The 19,783-nt window shown below is 51.1% G+C and overlaps 2 protein-coding genes across 2 annotated transcripts in view; both read left to right on the top strand.

Moving 5' to 3' along the window:
- The window catches only part of LOC122096683 (zinc finger protein 10-like), a 29,665-nt gene extending 27,319 nt beyond the window's left edge, over positions 1-2,346 (top strand). The window contains exon 5 of the mRNA XM_042667276.1: positions 2,059-2,346. Coding sequence (XP_042523210.1) covers positions 2,059-2,138 — 80 coding nt within the window. The 3' untranslated portion in view covers positions 2,139-2,346. The remainder of the gene's footprint in view (positions 1-2,058) is intronic.
- A 3,039-nt stretch (positions 2,347-5,385) lies between these two features.
- On the top strand, positions 5,386-18,501 carry Anhx (anomalous homeobox; the record flags this gene model as incomplete). Its single annotated transcript, XM_042667262.1, has 10 exons — positions 5,386-5,634; positions 6,421-6,548; positions 7,623-7,746; positions 8,408-8,624; positions 10,053-10,074; positions 10,353-10,585; positions 13,377-13,518; positions 16,385-16,445; positions 16,707-16,833; positions 18,450-18,501. Coding segments are annotated over exons 1-10 (1,355 nt in total), but the record flags the coding sequence as incomplete, so codon positions are not given.
- Positions 18,502-19,783: the final 1,282 nt, after the last annotated feature.

Genomic DNA, 19,783 nt, shown 5'->3' with positions numbered 1-19,783 from the left:
AAACTGGAAGTGGTGATGTGGCTCAAGCGGTAGAGCGCTAGCCTTGAGCTGAAGAGCGCAGGGACAGCACCCAAGTCCAGAGTTCAAGCCCCACGACTGACAAAAAAAAAAAAAAAAAGATATATATTGTAACTTTGGGAAACATTGTGAAAGTGCATTTTGTCAGCCAGCTGCCAGTGATATGAAGATTGTGGTTCAAAGCCATTCTGGGCAGGAAAGTCCATGAGACTCTTAACAAGCAGCAAATAGCCAAAAGTGCTCAAGTGGTAGAGCAAACCTTGACCAAATGCTCAGGGACAGTGCTCAGGCTCTTACTTCAAGCCCAGGAATGGAACACAATAAAGTATATTTTGTCCTCAATATACCAAGGTAGGTAGATTAAAGTAAGACACAAATCTTTATTTTTAATTTTTTTTGCATATCTCATTGCTCTGTCATCTTTTTTTCATTGTGAAAATACTGTACAGAGGGGTTACAATTACATGGGCAAGATAATGAGTACATTTCTTATCAAGCATTGTAGCCTCCTCCTTTGTTTCCCCTTCCCATCCCTTCCCATCCTTCCCCCACCCCCCACCCAATCCTTCCCCCCCCCACCAAAGTTTTAAAGTTCGTTTTTCCACATAAGGACTAGTACATGTCATTGTTGCAGTGGATCCACCTGTATCACTATTTAAATGATTTGTTTTTTTCCTTCTCCACAAATTATACAACTTCAATACAGTGAAAGCAGGGGTTATACCATGGGGGAGGGACATACAAAGCAACAAAGAAATAATCTTATAAAAGTGTTAGAAACAAATCTTTGTTTAATACTACCCTAGGTTAGGTAGGTTTTAGTTTGCTATGTCATCTAATGCAATGCACAGGCAACCTTATCTAGTAGAAGCCAGAGTGCTAATATAATTTTAAAGATAGAAGTCAAATACTGCGTGTGAGAGAAAAGTGCTAGATTAGTGCTTAATGTTAAGTGAGAAATAGGTAAATATAGGAGTCATTATACAACCATTTAAATCAATAAACTTTTATCATTGGCTTGTAAGACTTTCTAGTCCCGTTCTCCTTTTCCAGCACTAGAAAAGGAAAAGATATGAAGGTTATATTTGTGAAATATACTTTTTTGGAGGGAGGGGGTCTGGTCATGGGGCCTGAACTCAGGGCCTGGGCGCTGTCCCTCAGCTCTTCAGCTCAAAGCTAGCACTCTACCACTTGAGCCACAGCGCCACTTCCTGCTTTTTTCTTATGTGGTGCTGAGGAATCGAACCCAGGGCCTCAGGCATGCAAGGCAAGTGCTCTACCACTGAGCCACTTTCCCAGCCCTACACTTTAGGATTGAGAATGATATAGCTCAGTGTTTAGAGAGCTTGTCCCACATACACAAGGCCCTAGGTTTGATCCCCAGCACTGAACAATGAATACAGCCCCCAAAATTATAGCAAACAAGGTACATCTGACAACAAAAAGCATGATAGCATTAGGCTACTTAATAGCTCAGTATCCCTTCATTACACACAGAATCACTGTATTCAAAGGGTCTGTGTTCTTAATTCAGCATTTCTCTACTTTCCTTGAAATATATTTTTGTGTTATTGAAGCAGGATAGATCAGGGAAAATAAGGCATGGGAAATAGCCAATAATTTACAGGTAAGTATTGTAGTAATGAATAGATTCAGTAAAATATACAGGCACTGTATAGATTAAGCTTTACACTACCTCAGTAAGCTACAACATTTACAAAAAGGAAAAATGAGGGCTGGGAAGATGGCTCAGTGGTAGAGTGCATGCCTTGCAAGCATGAGGCCCTGGGTTCGATTCCTCAGCACCACATAAACAGAAAAAGCCAGAAGTGGCGCTGTGGCTCCAGTGGTAGAGCGCTAGCCTTGAGCTGAAGAGCTGAGGGACAGCGCCCAGACCCAGAGTTCAGGCCTCATGACTGGCAAAAAACAACAAAAAGGAAAAATGAAAAGCAGCCCTCTCCTAACCTTGACACTTGTCCAACTAATTACTCTGCCTGGGTACACAAAGTGCTTATTAGTGCAATTCTTTTGTGATTGAAGTTAAGGACCTGAGGATTGCTAACTCTGAAGGGAATCTTCACAAACCCACACCAGCCATCAGTGATACTACCAAGTTCTGATGAATGAAAAAGCAGCAGACAAGTGGAGAGAGTACCTTGTGCCTTTTAGCCTTGCCCCTTCCACCGCAACACAGTCCATCGGCTGGGACGCGCAGCAGAGCCGGTGAGCGGGCCCTTGCTGTTGACAGCTGAGGTGCTGCCGTCCATCCCCAGTGCTGTTTAAGCCGACTTTTTTGGGTGCGCTCTCATGGTAACAACCACAACCCTATTGGAACTGGGTGTATTTATAAATGTGTATCTCCCAACACATGCTTGGACTATGTTGTCTTTTTTAAATATGAACTCCGGGCCTGGGCGCTGTCCCTCAGCTCTTCAGCTCAAGGCGAGCGCTCCACCACTGAGCCGCAGCGCCACTTCCAGCTTTTCCTGCTGTTGTGGTGCTGAGGAATCGAACCCAGCGCCTCATGCCCGCAAGGCAGCGCTCCAGCCCTAGCCACTTCCAGCGGTGTCCACCAAGGCTCCTTCCCCAGGGCCGCGTTTGGGGAGCGGCGGCCCTCGGCTCCCTTCCTTCGCTGGAAGGGCGCTCGCAGTGCGTGCTCGCGCGCATGCGCGCCGGGGGTGTTGGTCCGTGAGGCCGAAGCGTGTGGCCACGTTCACGGGGATCAGCGGTGCCAGTTCGGGGCCGTGTCGAGCTCTAAGCTCCGGGTCCTCTCGACGCTTCAACTCGCACAGCGACGCCAGAGGAACGGCCGGGTCCCTGCCGGCCCCGTGTTGAACGCGGGCTTGGGCGCTGTCGCTGGCCTGCCACTCACCGCGGAGCTCCACTTGAGTCCCGGTCGCCCGGAGGTGGGGTCCGGACTCCGGTTACCCGGAGGTGGGCCTGGGACTCCCGGTTACCCGGAGGTGGGGTCCGGACTCCGGTTACCCGGAGGTGGGCCTGGGACTCCGGTCACCCGGAGGTGGGGTCGGGACTCCGGTTACCCGGAGGTGGGCCTGGGACTCCGGTCGCCCGGAGGTGGGGTCGGGACTCCGGTTACCCGGAGGTGGGCCTGGGACTCCGGTCACCCGGAGGTGGGCCTGGGACTCCCGGTTACCCGGAGGTGGGGTCGGGACTCCGGTTACCCGGAGGTGGGCCTGGGACTCCGGTCGCCCGGAGGTGGGGTCGGGACTCCGGTTACCCGGAGGTGGGCCTGGGACTCCGGTTACCCGGAGGTGGGCCTGGGACTCCGGTTGCCCGGAGGTGGGCCTGGGACTCCGGTCGCCCGGAGGTGGGCCTGGGACTCCGGTCGCCCGGAGGTGGGCCTGGGACTCCGGTCGCCCGGAGGTGGGGTCCGGACTCCGGTTACCCGGAGGTGGGCCTGGGACTCCCGGTTACCCGGAGGAGGGCCTGGGACTCCCGGTTACCCGGAGGAGGGCCTGGGACTCCCGGTTACCCGGAGGTGGGGTCGGGACTCCGGTTACCCGGAGGAGGGTGAGGACCGTGCTGCCCTCCGACTCGTGGCTGGGTTAGGGCGGCGCAGGCTGGGAGGTTTCCAGGGCTCTGGCCACCGAGGAGCTCGAGGCCGCGTTGCCCTCAGCGCTTCAGACGGCCGAAGCCTCAGAGCTGCCGCTTGCCGGGCAGGCAGCCCGGCCTCGGAGCCCGCCTAGGCGGCCCGCGCTCAGGGTCTTGGGGCCGGGCGCTCTCCTCCCGCAGGGGTTTCGATGGCGCGGTGGGGTCGTGGCCCCCGGCCCGGCGTTCCGCCGGACCCCGCCGGGTGGATACTTTGTAGCCGTCCCGAGCAGGCTGGGGGCGCCCGCGGGCATCCGCCGGAAGGGAGCTGGCCAGCGCGGGGCCTCGCGGGGCGCGGGGCGGGGCCTCGCGGGGCGCGGGGCGGGGCCTCGCGGGGCGCGGGGCGGGGCCTCGCGGGGCGCGGGGCGGGGCCTCGCGGGGCGCGGGGCGGGGCCTCGCGGGGCGCGGGGCGGGGCCTCGCGGGGCGCGGGGCGGGGCCTCGCGGGGCGCGGGGCGGGGCCTCGCGGGGCGCGGGGCGGGGCCTCGCGGGGCGGGGCCTCGCGGGGCGCGGGGCGGGGCCTCGCGGGGCGGGGCCTCGCGGGGCGGGGCCTCGCGGGGCGGGGCCTCGCGGGGCGGGGCCTCGCGGGGCGGGGCCTCGCGGGGCGGGGCCTCGCGGGGCGGGGCCTCGCGGGGCGGGGCCTCGCGGGGCGGGGCCTCGCGGGGCGGGGCCTCGCGGGGCGGGGCCTCGCGGGGCGGGGCCTCGCGGGGCGGGGCCTCGCGGACGCTAGTGGTGTGGCGCGTGGCGCCGGCTGAGAACTGAGCTTACCTGAGCTGGCGTCGGGATCTCGGCGAACGTCGGAGCCGCACACCGACAGGTACGGGCGGCGCGCGAGCAGCCCCGCGGGGCCTCGCAGGCTCGGGCCGCGGCCCCAGCCCATCCTTCCGCGGGGTTCCCACCGCGCCCCGACCGGATCCGGTGGCGCGTCGCTGGAGGACGTGTGGGTCCTCAGAGGGCCCCTTCCCCGTCAGGGGTCGGCGGAGGCCCTGCCCGTCCCGGCCGGCGCGGGGCGCGGGGCGCGGGGCGGACCGCGGGGCGGACGGGTAGGCAGAGCGCTGCGGGCAGAGCCGCTGCGGGCAGAGCCGCTGCCGGAGCGCGCCGGCCGGGCCCGCCGCCTGCGGAGTGGGTGTCCGGCCTCTCTCCAGAGCTCAGGCCCCGAAGGGGCTCGGAGGAGGCCGGCGCCGGCCCCGAGCGCCGCGTGCGCGGCCGCAGCAGCACGCCGCCGGCTCCGTCGCGGAGTGCCCGCGGCCCGGCCTCGCCCGCGGAGCCGGCCGGCGGGACGGCGGGGCCGCCGAGGGGCGTGTGCGGCCGGTGGACGGGCGGGCGCTGCTCAGCAGGCCTTTGCCTGGCCTGCGAGTTCCGATTCCTAAAGACGTTTACCGTGAAGGGGATGAAGAGGTTGCAGCCACCTAAGAGTGCATGTGTCCCCTGGGTTCCAAACAGAACCCAGAGGAGGGGAAGGGTCCAGAGACGGGAGGAGCGAGCAGGGCCGAGGGCAGAGGAGAGGCCTGAAAGCAGGCAGCACCCGGGCGGGCCTCTGCGCGGCCAGCTGTTCGGAGCAGGGCCGGGGTGAAATCGGGGGGCACATCCGACCACCCCGCCTCGTACCCGGCCAGCTCCTGTTACCTTCGAGTGTCCCTGGGTTGACGGTCAGGCGTTACCTGTCTCCTGGCGCTGCCCCGAGGACCAGTGCCAGGACACGGGTCTGTGCTAGCGCCGTCTGCTTGCTGTGTGTTGGCAGAGCGGCTGCCTGGTACCGGATGCAGAACTTCCTGAGGCTGCTGAGGAAGCACGGGGCTTCCTGTCCGCCCCCACCGGAGCTGGTAACCCTTGCGGCAAAGCTGTGCTGGGACCTTCGGGATGACCCCACTCAGCTGCGACCTCTGGTGGCAGCTGTTCTCGCCAGCCAACTTCGTCTGCACCTTCTGGACAATGAGGCCGTGGTCCTGGTTTGTGCCCGTGTCTTGGTCCAGCAGGAGCAGCTGCAGGCAGCCTGCCAGCTTCTGGAGGTAGGACGGGATGGGAGGGGTTGCAGAAGGGGATAGAGAAACCGGCAGACTCCACTGCTGCTAGTTTAGTTAGGACAGCTCATGTAATAGCCAGCTGTGATGTTAGTCAAACCTTGGCGTGTTGAATCGGTCCCCATTGCTTCGACCATTGTTCTTTCTCTTGCTGTATGGCTAGAGGTAAATCATGGGATTTTTCTGCGCCTCAATTTCCCACCTGTAAGGTGAAGCTGAGACTTGGATTATCTGTTTCTTTGAATGTGTGTGTGTGTCCGTGTCCCCGTCATGGGGCTTGAACTCTGGGCTTGAGCGCTGTCCCTCAGCTCTTCAGCTCAAGGCAAGTGGTCTACTGTTTGAGCCACAGCACCACTTTCATTTCTAGTGGTTTATTGGAGATAAGAGTCTCACAGAGTTTCCTGCCCAGGCTGGCTTTGAACCGCTATCCTCAGATCTCAGCCTCCTGAGTAGCTAGGATTACAGGCGTGAGCCACCGGTGCTCTGCTTCTTTGAATGCTTTATATGCATGTGTGTGTGAGGACTTGTCTATTCATGACTGACATGAAGTGTCTGACACAGCTTCTGTGGTAACTGGCTGGTCTAAGGTCTGGTGGGGAATCAACGTATCTTTACTACTTGAGTACAATGGCACATTGTGGAGAAATGTGTTTGAACTCAGGTATCTGGTCTTCCCACTACTCTACTCAAGGTGGGTTGGTGTGGGTAGATAGAGGTCTCTACATGCTCCAGGGTAGGCAAGGGTAATTAGCACTCAGCAAGCTCTTCCCACAGGAGTGCCGGGTTTCAGGCGGCAGTCAGGAGCTGGTGCAGCTCTGGAATGACATCCACTACTGCCTGGCCATGAGGAGGCTAGACGTAGCCAGCCTGAGCCCTGTGCAGAAGTTCCGATGCAGAAAGAGGTACCTCTTCATTGTATTCCACAGAAAAACTTTCTCTGCTGGTTCCCTGGGCCCCTGAGAAGTAGATTTCCCATCCAAACCCTGAAATGAGGGGACAGTGGGAGGAGGTCTCAATAAGCAGATTGTCACACTGTTAATGAGCAGTAGGTCCTACTATGCTTCCATCATTACACTGCACTCTTCCTGCCACTTCTGTTAGGTGGTAGCTGGAAAAAGAGGCGCCTCTGCAGGGAGACTGAGGCAGAGCGCATTGGTGGGCATCCCACTGGACTGGCTGGGCAAGGAGCACATGGACATGGTTGATTGACTTGGAGGGCGAGTGGGAGCTGCGTCACATGTCTGAGGTCATCAGCGAATTCCCATGTCTCTGCTCCAGATTGCCCTTGTGGCTGCTGGACCCTTTAAAGAGCGGGGTGAGAACATTGACAGTTCAGGAGAGTTATGTGTCCCTTGTTTAGCCACATGCCTGGCAAAGGATAGGTGCCGAATATCTTAATGATTAACACTGCGAACATGATCATCTGTAATTAGACATTGTGTTAATATTCATCCCCATTATGACCATTTATGGATATAAACGTGATCGGGGAGTGTGGTGGACCAGCAGGGGACATCCCTGGAAACAGGAACAAAGAAAGTCACCATGGGTAAGGGTGGGATTTTTGGAGCTAAGAGGAGAGGAAAGGGCTGTGCCATCTGTAGAACAGAGGACTGTGACCAGGAGAGCCATGATGAAGAGACTGGGTCATGAGGAGGCAGATGCAGAGCATGCAGGAGTTGCAAACCAGGAGGGACCAAGGTGGCCGAGATGTTTGTCAGCATCATTAGGGCCCAGAGACAGGATTCCCAGGCAGATTGCTACAGTCCTGTGGTCAGGACTGTATGTATGGGGATGTTACGTTCCTGTGAGAGAGGCTGTGGGTCTCACAAAGTGGAGACAGAGAAAGGGACCACTAGGAAGAGGCTTGTGGGACAGAAGGACATGCTCATCACCTTCCTCAGAAGACCAGGTCCTAATCAGAGCGCAGATGCTTCTGTTCTTTAGAGCTTCCTCCACTATCCCCCTTCCCCCAGGAACCCACCACCCCCTACCCTCTGCCCCAAGAGCACCAAGAGCCGGAACTTTCCTCAAGAAATTCGTCAGACTCTGAAGGACTTTGCCTCAGGTGTGAGCACCAACCCCAGCAAGGCAGAGCGGGTAAGAACAACTGGCTTTCCTCATGTCCTCCCCCTCTATGGCTCCTTCTTCCTCTAGTTGGCTCTGCCTTTCTCCTGGGGCTCCTGTACCTTTCTCACATTTCTCTTTCTGCTTTCTCCCACACACACCTTTTGTTGGTGTGCCTCCCGGGGGGCTGGTGCTGTTTGAATTTTGCTCTCTAAGGTTTGTTTTCTTCTCATGTGAAAATCGTCCATTTCTCACCCTGAAATCTATAGAGGCCCTTAGTTCTTTGACCTGGAATTCTTAGCCAGTGAGCACTGTAGGAAAGAAGATCTCTGATGAGGAGCAATGTAGGCCTGGCCCCTCCAGGGGTTAGAATGTCTTCAGCCTGGCCCTTTTCCTGGCTTAGGGAATGGAATGCTCGGGCTTTAGCACTTCAGGGTTGGGATCAACCTGGGAGGTAAGGCCTGTGTGTCCTGTTCATGGAGACCCTGCTTTCTCTGCCTTAGGACATGCTCAGGAGACAATCCTTTCTCCAGTGTACTAATGCATGGATGGCCATGTCTGCCCTCCTTGCACAGGACAACCTGGAATCATATTCACTTTTTTTTTTTTTTTGGTGCATCTGAGCAGTTTCAGCCACCTGTGTGCAAATTATCCCCTGTAACTTGGGGTCAGAAGTCTTCTTGTTTTGGTGCAGGAGACTTTGGCTTTGGAGACAGGCTTGACAGCTAAGCAAGTACACAACTGGTTTGCCAACTACCGGCGACGCCAAAGATACCTTCTCCAGCGCGTGGATCCAGCCCAGCAGGCCATTTCAGAAGTTCGCAGCACAAAGGAGTGGGACCCTACCCTCCTGCAGCCCTCATGCAATCCCTGTGGTGACTCAGAATTGGTGGGCAGGCCTCAGTGGTCAGGTAAGCTGCCAGGACATCTGGCCTCCTTGTACTTGGGGCTGATTTATGACAGGATCCGACTGGCAGAGGAGTGGCCATGATGGGCCAGTAGTTCCCTTGTATTTCAGGTTATCATATGTTTGGGTGCCATTCTGGAAGTGAGGCATCATGTGGACAGAAGGAAAGGGATAGTGAATAGATCTGAGAAGTGAGCCAAGCTCCAGGATTGTAATACTGGACTGTTGGTGCAGACCAGAGTCTGACCCAAGGGACAGAGAACAATGTTGGGATGACGTGAGACCATGTCTATTTCTAACCAGCAGGGCTGCACTTAGTTGTTGGGCAGGGGAACGGAACACGCAGCCTCATGTGCTCTTTCTTCTCTGATCTGCTTTCAGCAGGACGTGAGGAAGGTAGGAATCTACGGTCTCCTACTCAAGCTTCGTGGCGTCCACTGTCCCTTGCCCTGGGCTTTCCTGGAGTCAACTCAATCTCAAAGCCACTGGCTGCCAGGTATGGCCTTACATTTAGACCAGAGGACCGTCTTACCTGCTTAGCCTCCACTTCCTTGGGTGGAGACAGAGTGTTGAGTGGGCCTGCGTATGCTAGGTCCTAACGCTAGGACACCTGTCAGTGACAGAGCAGGGAAACCAAGGAGCCCACATCAAGGTCCTAGAAGGGAAACTACCATATGACCTTATGCTTTGTCCCTGAAATCTGACTAAAATCTGGCCTGACCTCATGTGTAATTTTTTTAATGACATAAAATACTTAGAAAAAAATGGAAAAATATTCAGTCCAGACTTACCATCTAAAGACAAATCCAATATCATTGGGTAGTGTTTTGCCAGGTTTGTATCTTGTGGAGTTGCCGCATTGGGTGCCTCTCAAATCCTTGTGTGTCATTGTTGTCCAAGCCTCTCCTTGTTCTCTGTGCTCACTTGTGAGGAGGGGTCAACCTGATAGTGATGGCAGGACAGGAAGTGTGCCCGGTCCAGTGCCAGTCACCTCAGGCCTAGTGTTGGGGTCGGTCCAGCTCACAGTTGTCTGCTCATCCTCTGTGCCCACTTCACCCCCTTCCTTTTCTGCACAGGCTCATGACACAGCATCTCTTGGTGTTGGCATGTCTGGCTCATAACGCGGGTCTGGTACCATCCAGGTGTATGGCACCAGGCAAGTTCCTGTGACCTCTGACCTGTGAAATGGGGTTGATGATAGGGGTTGATGATAGGCCATGCATGCTGCTGGGAAGGTTGAGGGAAGGTTTAACAAAATCCTAGAAGCACATCTGACATTTGACAGCTGAAGCACATCATGAACATTTGTGGAATGCTAATTCCTTAACCTATTAATCAGTTACTGCCTAATAGTACTTTAAAGTTAACCATTGTTTATACATGATTAATGTGTCTTGCTAATCACTTTCAGTTTTTAACATTTTTTGGGCAGTCATTGTGGATAAAGGGCTGAGGTATTGTAGGCTTCAAGTAAATGGCTTTAGTAAGTCTCCAGGGTCCATAGCTATCAATGGTCAGTCTTTGCACCAACCTCAGGGGGAAGGGTCCGGGCAGCATGATGAGTGACATTCTGGGTGCCACAGTCTTCAGTGGCTGAATCAGGAGGGGAACTCAAAACCCCCGAGTTTGTTGTTTCTGCCTGCCATAGGACATTGTTTTCCACATACCTCAGATCTCTCCAAGAAGGCGAAAGGTACCGGACGGGGCCTGATCATGACCCTGCCACCCTCAGTCCCGTCGGCCTCAGCCCCAGCTTCGGCTCTCTGACTGTGGACAGCAACATGCCGGGTCCTCCTATGGCTGCCTCTGAGTCATGGATGATGTCCTTTGCACTGCCATCCTCCAAGGAAGTCTGCTTCCAGCCTGGGCAGCAAGCCCATAGCTGCAGGCTGGACTCCAGGATGCACCTACTAGGTTCCACCATGTCCGTGCCCATTGCGTCTGTTGGTGATCCTTGCCCTGCAGGTGGGTGTAGTTTTCATAGACTATGAGATTAAGCATCATTACACTACAACTACTCCAGTGTTTTGTGGTAGTATCAGGCAAGGCCATGAATTTTTGCTTGAATCTGTGTGGTTTGATGAGACCCAGAACCAGTGCAGAAGAAAGACAGATTCTTCCAATACACATCTGGATTTTTTAAAGTGTAATTTGAAGAAAAAGTACACACAAATGAAAAATGAGACAGAAAAGAGTTGAAGTGATAGGGAACAGCTGCCTCTCTGTGGCTCTGCTGAAGCTACCGTACTGTGTCACCTGTGCCTCGAGGAGGGCAAGCTCCGTAGACCACTTTCTCTTTTATCCTCAGCTCAGAATGAAATGTCCTATTTTAGTTTGTTTCTGAAGTTTCTTTGTAACTAAAAGTTTAAATATTGTTTATATATTTGTTTGTGCCTCTCCAATACATCAGACTCTTATAAGGCACTGTGGATTTACCTGAATTTTTTAGTATTCTGTGGGTATAACTTTTCAACTTTTTTTTTTTTTTTTTTGCCAGTCCAAGGTTTAAACTTAGGACTTGGGCACTGTCCCAGAGCTGCTTTTGCTCAAGGCTAGCACTCTACCACTTGAACCACAGCTCCACATCCAGCCTTTTCTGTTTATGTGGTACTGAGGAATTAAACCCAGGGCTTCATGCATGCTAGGCCGGCAAATACTCTACCACTAAGCCACATTTCCAGCCCTCAGCTTTTGTTTTCTTGGAGTTGTGAATTGCCTTTTCTTTTTTCTTTTTCAGGCCCCCCAGTCGTGGGGCCTGAACTCTGGGCCTGGGCACTGTCCCTCAGCTCTTCAGCTCAAGGCTAGCGCTCTACCACTTGAGCCACAGCGCCACTTCTGGCTTTTTTCTTTTTGCTTATGTGGTGCTGAGGAATCGAACCCAGGGCCTCATGCATGCAAGGCAAGCACTCTACCACTGAGCCACCTTCCCAGTCGCCTTTTATTTTTTCTTATGCCATCTGCTCTTATGCTCCAGTAATATCCTCTAGTGTTTTCAGTATCCCATTTGAAACTCACAGCTGGAGCCCCTTCTCCTGTTGACAAGCAAATGATGGCTTCCTAGGTCTGGGGTAAAGCCATCATGTTCAGTGCCCCCTTAATTGCTCTCTGAGTTTGTTTCCAGATTACTGTCAGTTTTTTCTCTCTTGACTCTCTTATTTTGTTAAAAAACACCTTCAGTTAGCTTTGCAAGATGGTTTTTGTGAGATAAAGGTTCTAAATCCTTTCGTGTTCTAAAAATGTCTTTAATTTTCCCTTACCTTTTAGTAACAATTTGGCAGGGACAGAATTCTGAGATGAAATTATTTTATCAATCAGAAATTTGAAGACATTGTTATTTTTTTGTAGCATTTAGTGATGAATCACATGTTTATTATTGAGCAGATAACCTCTGTTTCTTTTTTGTTGTTGTTGGTGGTGGGGCTTGAACTCTGGGCTTGGGCACTGTCTCTTCAGCTCAAGGCGAGTGCTCTACCATTTGAGCCACAGCACTGCTTCTGGTTTTCTGGTGGTTTATTGGAGATAAGAGCGTCATGGGCTTTTCTGCCCAGGCTGGCTTTGAACCCTGATCCTCAGATCTCAGCCTCGTGAGTAACTAGGATGACAGGCTTGAGCCACCAGCACCCAGCTAACCTATATATATTACCTTGGAGTTTTGAGGTTATTTTTTTACCTGGTGTTCTAAAACATACTGATGGCCTTAGATAGGGGTCTCTTTAGATCATTTTCCAGTTAAGCTTTTTGGTTTAAAGAGAAAGTTGTGGGGTTGGGAATGTGGCTTAGTGGTAGAATGCTTTCCTAGCATGCATGAAGTTCTGGGTTTGATTCTTTAGTGCCTCATAAACAGAAAAAGTCAGAAGTGGTACTGTGCTCAAGTGGTAGAGCACCAGCCTTGAGCAAAAAAGAAGCTCAGGGACAATGCCCAGGCCCTGAATTTAAGCCCAGGCACTGGCATAAAAAGAAAGAGTACATTTGGGGAAAAAAAGAAGGTTGTCTAAGCTTATGATTTTTTTTGGTAATATTCCTTGTCATAAATCCTGAGTCTCATGGATTCTGTAGGCATTTGCCATGTGGCTATTTTTCTTCACTCTGCAGAACTGCAGACATTGAATGTGGTGCTTCTGATTTTGTTTTTCTCCAGGAGAGAATTTATGATTTACTGTTTTATTACCTGTGATCTTGAATGTCCACGTTGATACCAGAGCTTTGTTTTCTCTACTCAGAATCCCTTTAAGTCTTGTGTGGATGAGGAATCAGCAGAAGTAGAGGGAGAGTCATACACCAGGTAGTCAGGAAGGGGCCTTTGACATCAGAAGGTCCTGCGCATCCATCTACCAGGTTAGGTGGTCATTCTGGTGGCTAGAAGGGAGCAAAGCATGACTCTCAACATGGTCTATGTTTCTTTGTTTGAGGCTAGGCTTTTTAAAGTCCATGCCACCCATGGACTTAGTTTAGACAGAAACAGGCCTCTTCTGTCCTACACATGTGCCTACTCAGACCTGAATGACTCTGTTGTAGGCTCTGGCACTGGCTGTCAGGAGTTCTGGAGTTGCAAAAACAGGTTGAAATGAGCATTGCCTGACTTTCATATGATCTCTGAAGACTCACAGGTTGTGAATGTTGCCGTTCCGACAGTTCTTTGCTCTGGAGTATTTAGATCCAGGCACAGTGACCGAGGACTGACTTGAGGCCATAGTTCCATGCGTGTCACGCTCCTCCTTCCCAGCAGGTTGTGTGTATGTGTGTGTTTTACCTGCAGGATTTACTGATACACATCGTGACAATCCCCAGGTCATGTACTCAGAAGAAGGCCCTGGTTCAAGTGGTGGGCAGGCAGAGGGGCGCCGCTTCCTGGCCACACAGCCTCCACTGCAGGCCTGTGAGTGTCTCATCTCCCCCAGGTGAGGCTGGAGGTCTAGTGACATTCTCTGCAGGCTATGAGGTGGGGTAGAGCTGATTTATAGACTTACCACCTTGGTCTATGCAGATCTGACCTTTTCTTTCTGGTCCTCAAAAACGGTAACAGTCCCTTCATCCTGCTTCTTCTTAAAGCAGAGTGGTTTGCCTAGACATCACAGCAGATGTGAGCATCCCATCCTTTGGATTGTGCTCAGTCACTCAATGTTACCTTGGGCCCTGTTAGCCAATTTCTGGTGTTTCTTCCCCACAGGCTATGGAATTATCTTCCAAATTGTAGTTTGGATGAGGCTTGGGAGGAGTTCAAATAGCCCAGGAGAGGTTCTGTGGACCAGGTGACAATGTCGATATTTTGGATGTTCAGAGATACAGAGATGACTAAACCACATGGGGGAATGCAGAGACCGTGGATGGTGGATGGTTGGTTCAGGGTCCTCGGGTGGAGAGATGACAATGGAGGCCCCCATGCTGCAGAACAGGACCAGGAGACTGCAGGTCGAAGAAAGGGATGGGAAAGTACGATGGTATGGTCTTTTTTTTTTTTTAATTTAATTTTATTTTATTTGAGAACATACTGTACAGAGGGGTTACAATTACATGGGCAGGATAATGCGTACATTTCTTACCAAGCATTGCAGCCTCCTCCTTTGTTTACCCTTCACCTCCCTTCCCAGCCTCCCCCCTCCCCCCCAATCCCAATCCTTCCCCCCCCCCACCGACATTGTAAAGCTGGTTTTGACATGACATTTTGTACTTCTCATTGTTGCAACAGGTCCACCTGAATCCTTAAACGACTTGTTTGTCCCCATCTCCTCCACATGTTATACTGACATCAAATACAGTGAAAGCGGGGGTTACACTGTGGGGGAGGGACATACAAAGCAACAAAGAAATAATCTTATAAATGCGTTAGAAACACATGCATGAAAGAAACAAAAACATTAAAAAACATATTTAAGGGTTCGGTATGGTCTTTTTTTTGAAGAGGACACACGTCCTATTTATGCTAGGGAGTCAGCAGGACAATGACCTCAGGATGTGGGATCCTCTTAATTTGGGAACTAAAGGTCATATGATTAAGTGGGTGCCCAGTAATGGAAGAAACATAAAGGAGTATGTAACATAGGAGAAACATTCCCCACATCAATGCTTTGCTTGTGAGATAACAGAGTTGTAAAAGAATCCAAACCACACAGATTCAGTCGCTTTTGCATTCACAGTCACAGTCAGATGGGGTATATGCTTTTTTACCGATTCCTGTATCCACTGTGGTTTATCCATATGGCTACGTTGACATTTTCTCCTGCCTGTAGTCCCCTGATGTGATGGCTGTGAATGCTTTTGTGTGTGCCAGTCCTGAGGTTTGAACTCCTGCCTCAACACTTTCCCTGAGTTTTTTTTTCTCAAGGCTGGTGCTCAACCACCTGAGCCACAGCTCCACTTAAAAACTTTCTGGTGTCTAATTGGAGATGAGTCTTCTAGACTTCCCTGCCTGGTCTGGCTTTGAACTGTGGTCCTCAGACTTTAGCCTCCTGAATACCTCGGATTACAGGCATGAACCACTGGTAGCTGGTTGAATGCTTCTTCAAACATCTTACTTGCAAGTGTGTAGTTTGAACAAGCCACAGTTTTCTCTGTGTGATTTTCACGTATACTGTGAAGCCACAGAGTCTGGTGGAGATTGTGAATGTACTTATTGCCTTCACCCAACAGGACTCTGCCACCACAGAACCACAGATCTGTTTCTGTCAGTGAAGACTAGTTGTAGTGGGACTGGGGGCATGATTCAAGTGGTAAAGCACCTGTATAGAAAAGATGAGGCCTTTAGATCAGTTACTAGTATTGTCAAAATTATTACCTGAAGCTGGGTGCCAGTGGCTAATGCCTGTAATCCTTGCTATTCAGGAGGCTGGCAGGAAAGTCTGTAAGACTCATCTCTAGTTAACCACCTAAAAACCGGAAGTAGAGCCATGGGTCAAAGTGGTAGAGTGTTAGCCTTGAGCAAAAAAGCCTCAGCGACTGTACCCAGGCCCTGCATTGAAGCTCCAGGACCAGTTAATGCACACACAAAAAAGAGAAGTGGAACCGTGGCTCAAGTTGTGGAGCACTAGCATCGAGGGAAAAAAAAGGTAATAGTTCAAGGACAGCACCCAATCCCTGGGTTCAAATGCTAGGACTGGCACAAAAAACACAAACTGTATTGTATAGAGCGTTATGTGGATAGAATCCTATACTTAGTACTCAGGTTTTTTCTTTTGCTTCCATTTTCTCTGGCTCTGTTTCGTGTAACTTTTGAGATTCCCTTTGTTGTTGAGTATATCAATGATTCACTTCATTGCTGAGACTTAGTCACAGTGTGGGTGGGTGACCTTGTAGGGCGTTCTCTTGCTGGCATTCCGTGTCTGTGGTTTGGTGAAATCTCATAGAAGGTCTTCACGGACGTTCCTGCACAGAGTTCCTCTTGCTAGCCTCCTTCATTTCCCCTGGAGCACTCCTAGGAGTGTAATGGTCAGGTCATGTGATAGTGTGTATGTGTTGGCATTGACCACTGTGCCTGTCTAGTCTCTGCTGTCCCTCCTGTTTTCCCTGACTCGGTCCAGATAGACTCTCACCTCAGACCCATCCCTTCTTTGCCATCTCCTGCTGTGAACCACATTCCCCTCCTAGCTAACCGTCAACACAGAAAGAGTGTTCGTTGGAATTGAACCCCTCAACTGGCTTATGATTTGTAGGTATATGACTTGGGGGTCTTGGCACCTTGAGCCATAACCTGTCCTGATGTGCAGATTAGAATTGTGTATGGATTCATCCCCTGATACGTAGCTTGTTCTGACCCTGTACCTTTCTTAGCTCTGCAGAGTTTGTGCCTGTGTCTACCATGGAGCTGAGCCATCCCCTGCCCTCCAGCCAGGTAAGACCTGCTTGTTTTTCTCCTAACCCCGCTACACAGCTAATGGCTGAGGAGGGCTTAATTAGTGCTTTTTTAAATGAAGGAAACAGTGGAGAGGAGTAAATATGACTCATGGTGGGACATAAGTAGCCTCAGACTGGGCAGGGGTTCTCCTGAGGCCAGAGAGTAGATTTGACAGGGTTAGAAGATAGCTGGGTAGGAAGACAAGTCTTGGAGCCTGGCAGAACACATCTCCACGTGTACTGCTGTGTTGTTTTTCAGGTGCAGTGGTCTCGCAACAAGGTCTCTTGTGATGCTGTCTGGGGAGCCAGAATGCTCCTTGAGTTTTCAGGGGGCAGCCTTTGCCAAGGCAGCCCTGGGGGTCCAAGCCAGCGCCAGAGAAGGAGATGTGGATTGCCCAGCTGTTCAACACAAGTTGCAGAGCTTTTTCCTGAATAAAATTAGAGGTTCTTCATGGATCATGAAGGGTTTTTTCCCCTGAAACTGCAAGGCTCCTTTGAATAGTTTAGTTGGTAATTGTCTATATAGAAGGAAGCATCTGGCACATATTCATGGGGTCAAGTTGAAGGAATGTCTGTTCTGTTTGTGAAGTGATAAATCGTACTTAAGCTACTGATAAGTTCTGTCAGCAAGGATTCCAGAGAATAGAATGTCCCTTCCTACTTGTCTGTGCACAAGGCCTTCCCCATCCATCTGTTATCACTGTAAGGTATGGGGAGACTTCTAGTGTTGCTGTGTTTAGGAGCATTTCCCTTGAGTACCGAGAGGAAAATGTTTTCAGGAGCTTGTCCTGGAAGGTTGGGCTCGGGTGGATTTCTGTGCCAGGTGGCACTTCATTGTGACTGCAAAAGGACTGTTTTATTCAACTATATTAAAGTTCAGTGTTTTGTATGTGTCCCACTTTCCACTTAATTATGTATCTTGACATCCGTCCAAATCTAGCATGTAAATTCATGCCAGACTCTCAGTCCTGTGCTAGTGTTTCATTATGGGGTTGTGTTGATTGATTTCTCCGCTACTCTAGTGATGGTCATTGATGATTTCCAGTGTCTGTTTCATAAACAGCATCAGACTAAGCATCCATTTTCTCTTCCCTTTGCTCTTTGCTTGGTTATTTCTTCATGCTAAATTCCTAGAAGCTGAATTTCTTGGTGGTTGTAAAAGTTAAGGAGTAGACTGTAATTCTGAGTGTCTGTGACCAGCCATCTGCCCATCTGCCTAGCTATCCATTGCAGAGGAGAGCCATGGGTGGGTTAGGTATGTTCAACAAAGCACCTCAACATCAGACCCCAGTCTTCCTTTCAGACACTCCCAAGCTGGTCTGTGAGGGACACATGACCTTCCTTTCCATTGGTTGTACGTGTACGACGTGGAGCCATTAATGGAAGACCTGAAGGCGGGGTCAGGACATGGAGAATCTTGACTGTGATAGAAAAGGGAATTTTGGCTGCACTCCAGTGGCTCACACAGGTAACCCTAGCTACCCAGGAGGCTGAGATCTGAGGATTGTGGTTTGAAGCTAACCCAGGCAGCAAAGTCTGTGAGATTCTTATTTCCACCAAACTACCAAAAAAAGCCAGAACTGGAGCTGTGGCTCAAGTGGTAGAGTGATGCTCCTGAACAGAACTGGCACCAAAGAAGAAAAGAAATTTTGGAGAGTGGGTTAAAAATGGTGCAGCTAAAGGAACAGAATCTTGGAACGCAGTGTCTGAAGGCCCTCACGCCGGTCCCCTGCCGCCCAGTGAGTCCATGAAGGGGAGGAGAATACGGACTCATCCTCCTAGAGCCACATCAGAGGGTATACTGAGTGCCTTTGTTGGGGACAGCCACCCATCTACCTGCTGGAGGAAGACTGGGCCTCAGATCCCCACCTAGCTGCCCCCCTTCATGACTTCTAGGGTGGTGGCAGCAACTTCTGTACCTTCAGCTGCCATGAGTATGCATACTATAGTTGTGCCAGGAAATCTTCCTGCTGTTGCCTATGGCCTTTCTTGTGTCCAACAGGGCCTAGATATGCAGAAATTCGGAAGCCAGTGATGGAGTTGGTCACAGACAAGTAAGCTGTTTGAGGATCTCCAAGACAATTTTACCCTTCATATTCTGGGCAAAGTCATAGGCTCTGTGAGTTCTAAATACCTGATTTAGCTAGCTGTATCATGTCTGTCTTTGGGAAAGTGGACAAGTCTGCTTGGAGCTGACACTTGTGTGGGATGACCTGCTTAGCTGTGACACCTACCTAGGCAGTGATCAGAGCCCTGTTTGTCCCACTTTGTCCCCGTGGGACAGGACCTCTGCCCTCAAGAGCTTGACAATAGGTTTTACCTTCACCTCTCCATTTTCTGGATTTGTCCCCTTCCAAAAGAGGGGTATGGATGTCCATCCTGATGTACCTTACCCATTTTAAAGGACATCTTGGAACGATGAGACTTCTTGACCTGGTAGGGCATCCTCTTTCTGAATCTTAGTAAGGTGCCTTCCCTATCCCGTTTAGAGGGACATCTTGGCTGTTCCAAACTGGAAGTCTGGCTGTGGTTAGAGACCATGTGAAGGGGATGGCCTTGTCTAACCCTGGGCTTTCTGATTTTAAGCAGTGTGAAGGTGTAGGATTTGTTGACCAGCTCCATGGAAACACAAGTGTTGCCCATCCTTGTTCTCATCTTCCCACTGGCCCCAGAAGGTTGAAAGCTGAGGCCAGAGCTTCCAGACAGACCTGAAAGTGACCTCCTAGCAGTAATCATGGCCTGGGTTTCTCCCCTTACCATCTTGTGGGTTGGGCTTGGGGAGCCAGCTAGATATAGCTTGTGGAGTCGTGGATTAGCGGAATATGCCTATATTATTTACCCAGGTCAGTCCTAGCAAGTTTTCCAACACAAAAAATTGTCTTAGCTTGGAAGTTCAGAGGTCTAGAGTTGAGGTATCATGGGATTTGTGCTCCCTTTGAAGATGCTAGGGAGGAGTCCTGTCCAGACTTGTCTGGCAGCAGAAATCCAATCTTCATAGCAAATTTTTCTCAACTGTTTCTTTACGAATCCTCCGTTTTACAGAAAAACAAGCTTGTCTTTTGTAATATTGACAGTCTTACATATGAAAAGTTTATGGATTTATGGTCCTGGAAGCCTTACTCTTCTTAAGTAGGTATTATACCACTTGAGCTGTGTCTCCAGCCCCCTTTGTGCCTGTTATTTATTTATTTATTTTTGGGTCCAGTTGTGGGGCCTGAACTCTGGGCCTGGGCGCTGTCCCTCAGCTCTTCAGCTCAAGGCTAGCGCTCTACCACTTGAGCCACAGCGCCATTTATGGCTTTTTTCTTTTTGCTTATGTGGTGCTGAGGAATGGAA

Source organism: Dipodomys spectabilis, unplaced genomic scaffold, assembly GCF_019054845.1.
Source record: "Dipodomys spectabilis isolate Male_0828 unplaced genomic scaffold, ASM1905484v1 ptg000385l, whole genome shotgun sequence".
NCBI classification, from domain to species: domain Eukaryota; kingdom Metazoa; phylum Chordata; class Mammalia; order Rodentia; family Heteromyidae; genus Dipodomys; species Dipodomys spectabilis.
The sequence above is the reverse complement of the archived record's forward strand: the minus strand, read 5'-3'. Positions and strand labels throughout refer to the sequence as shown.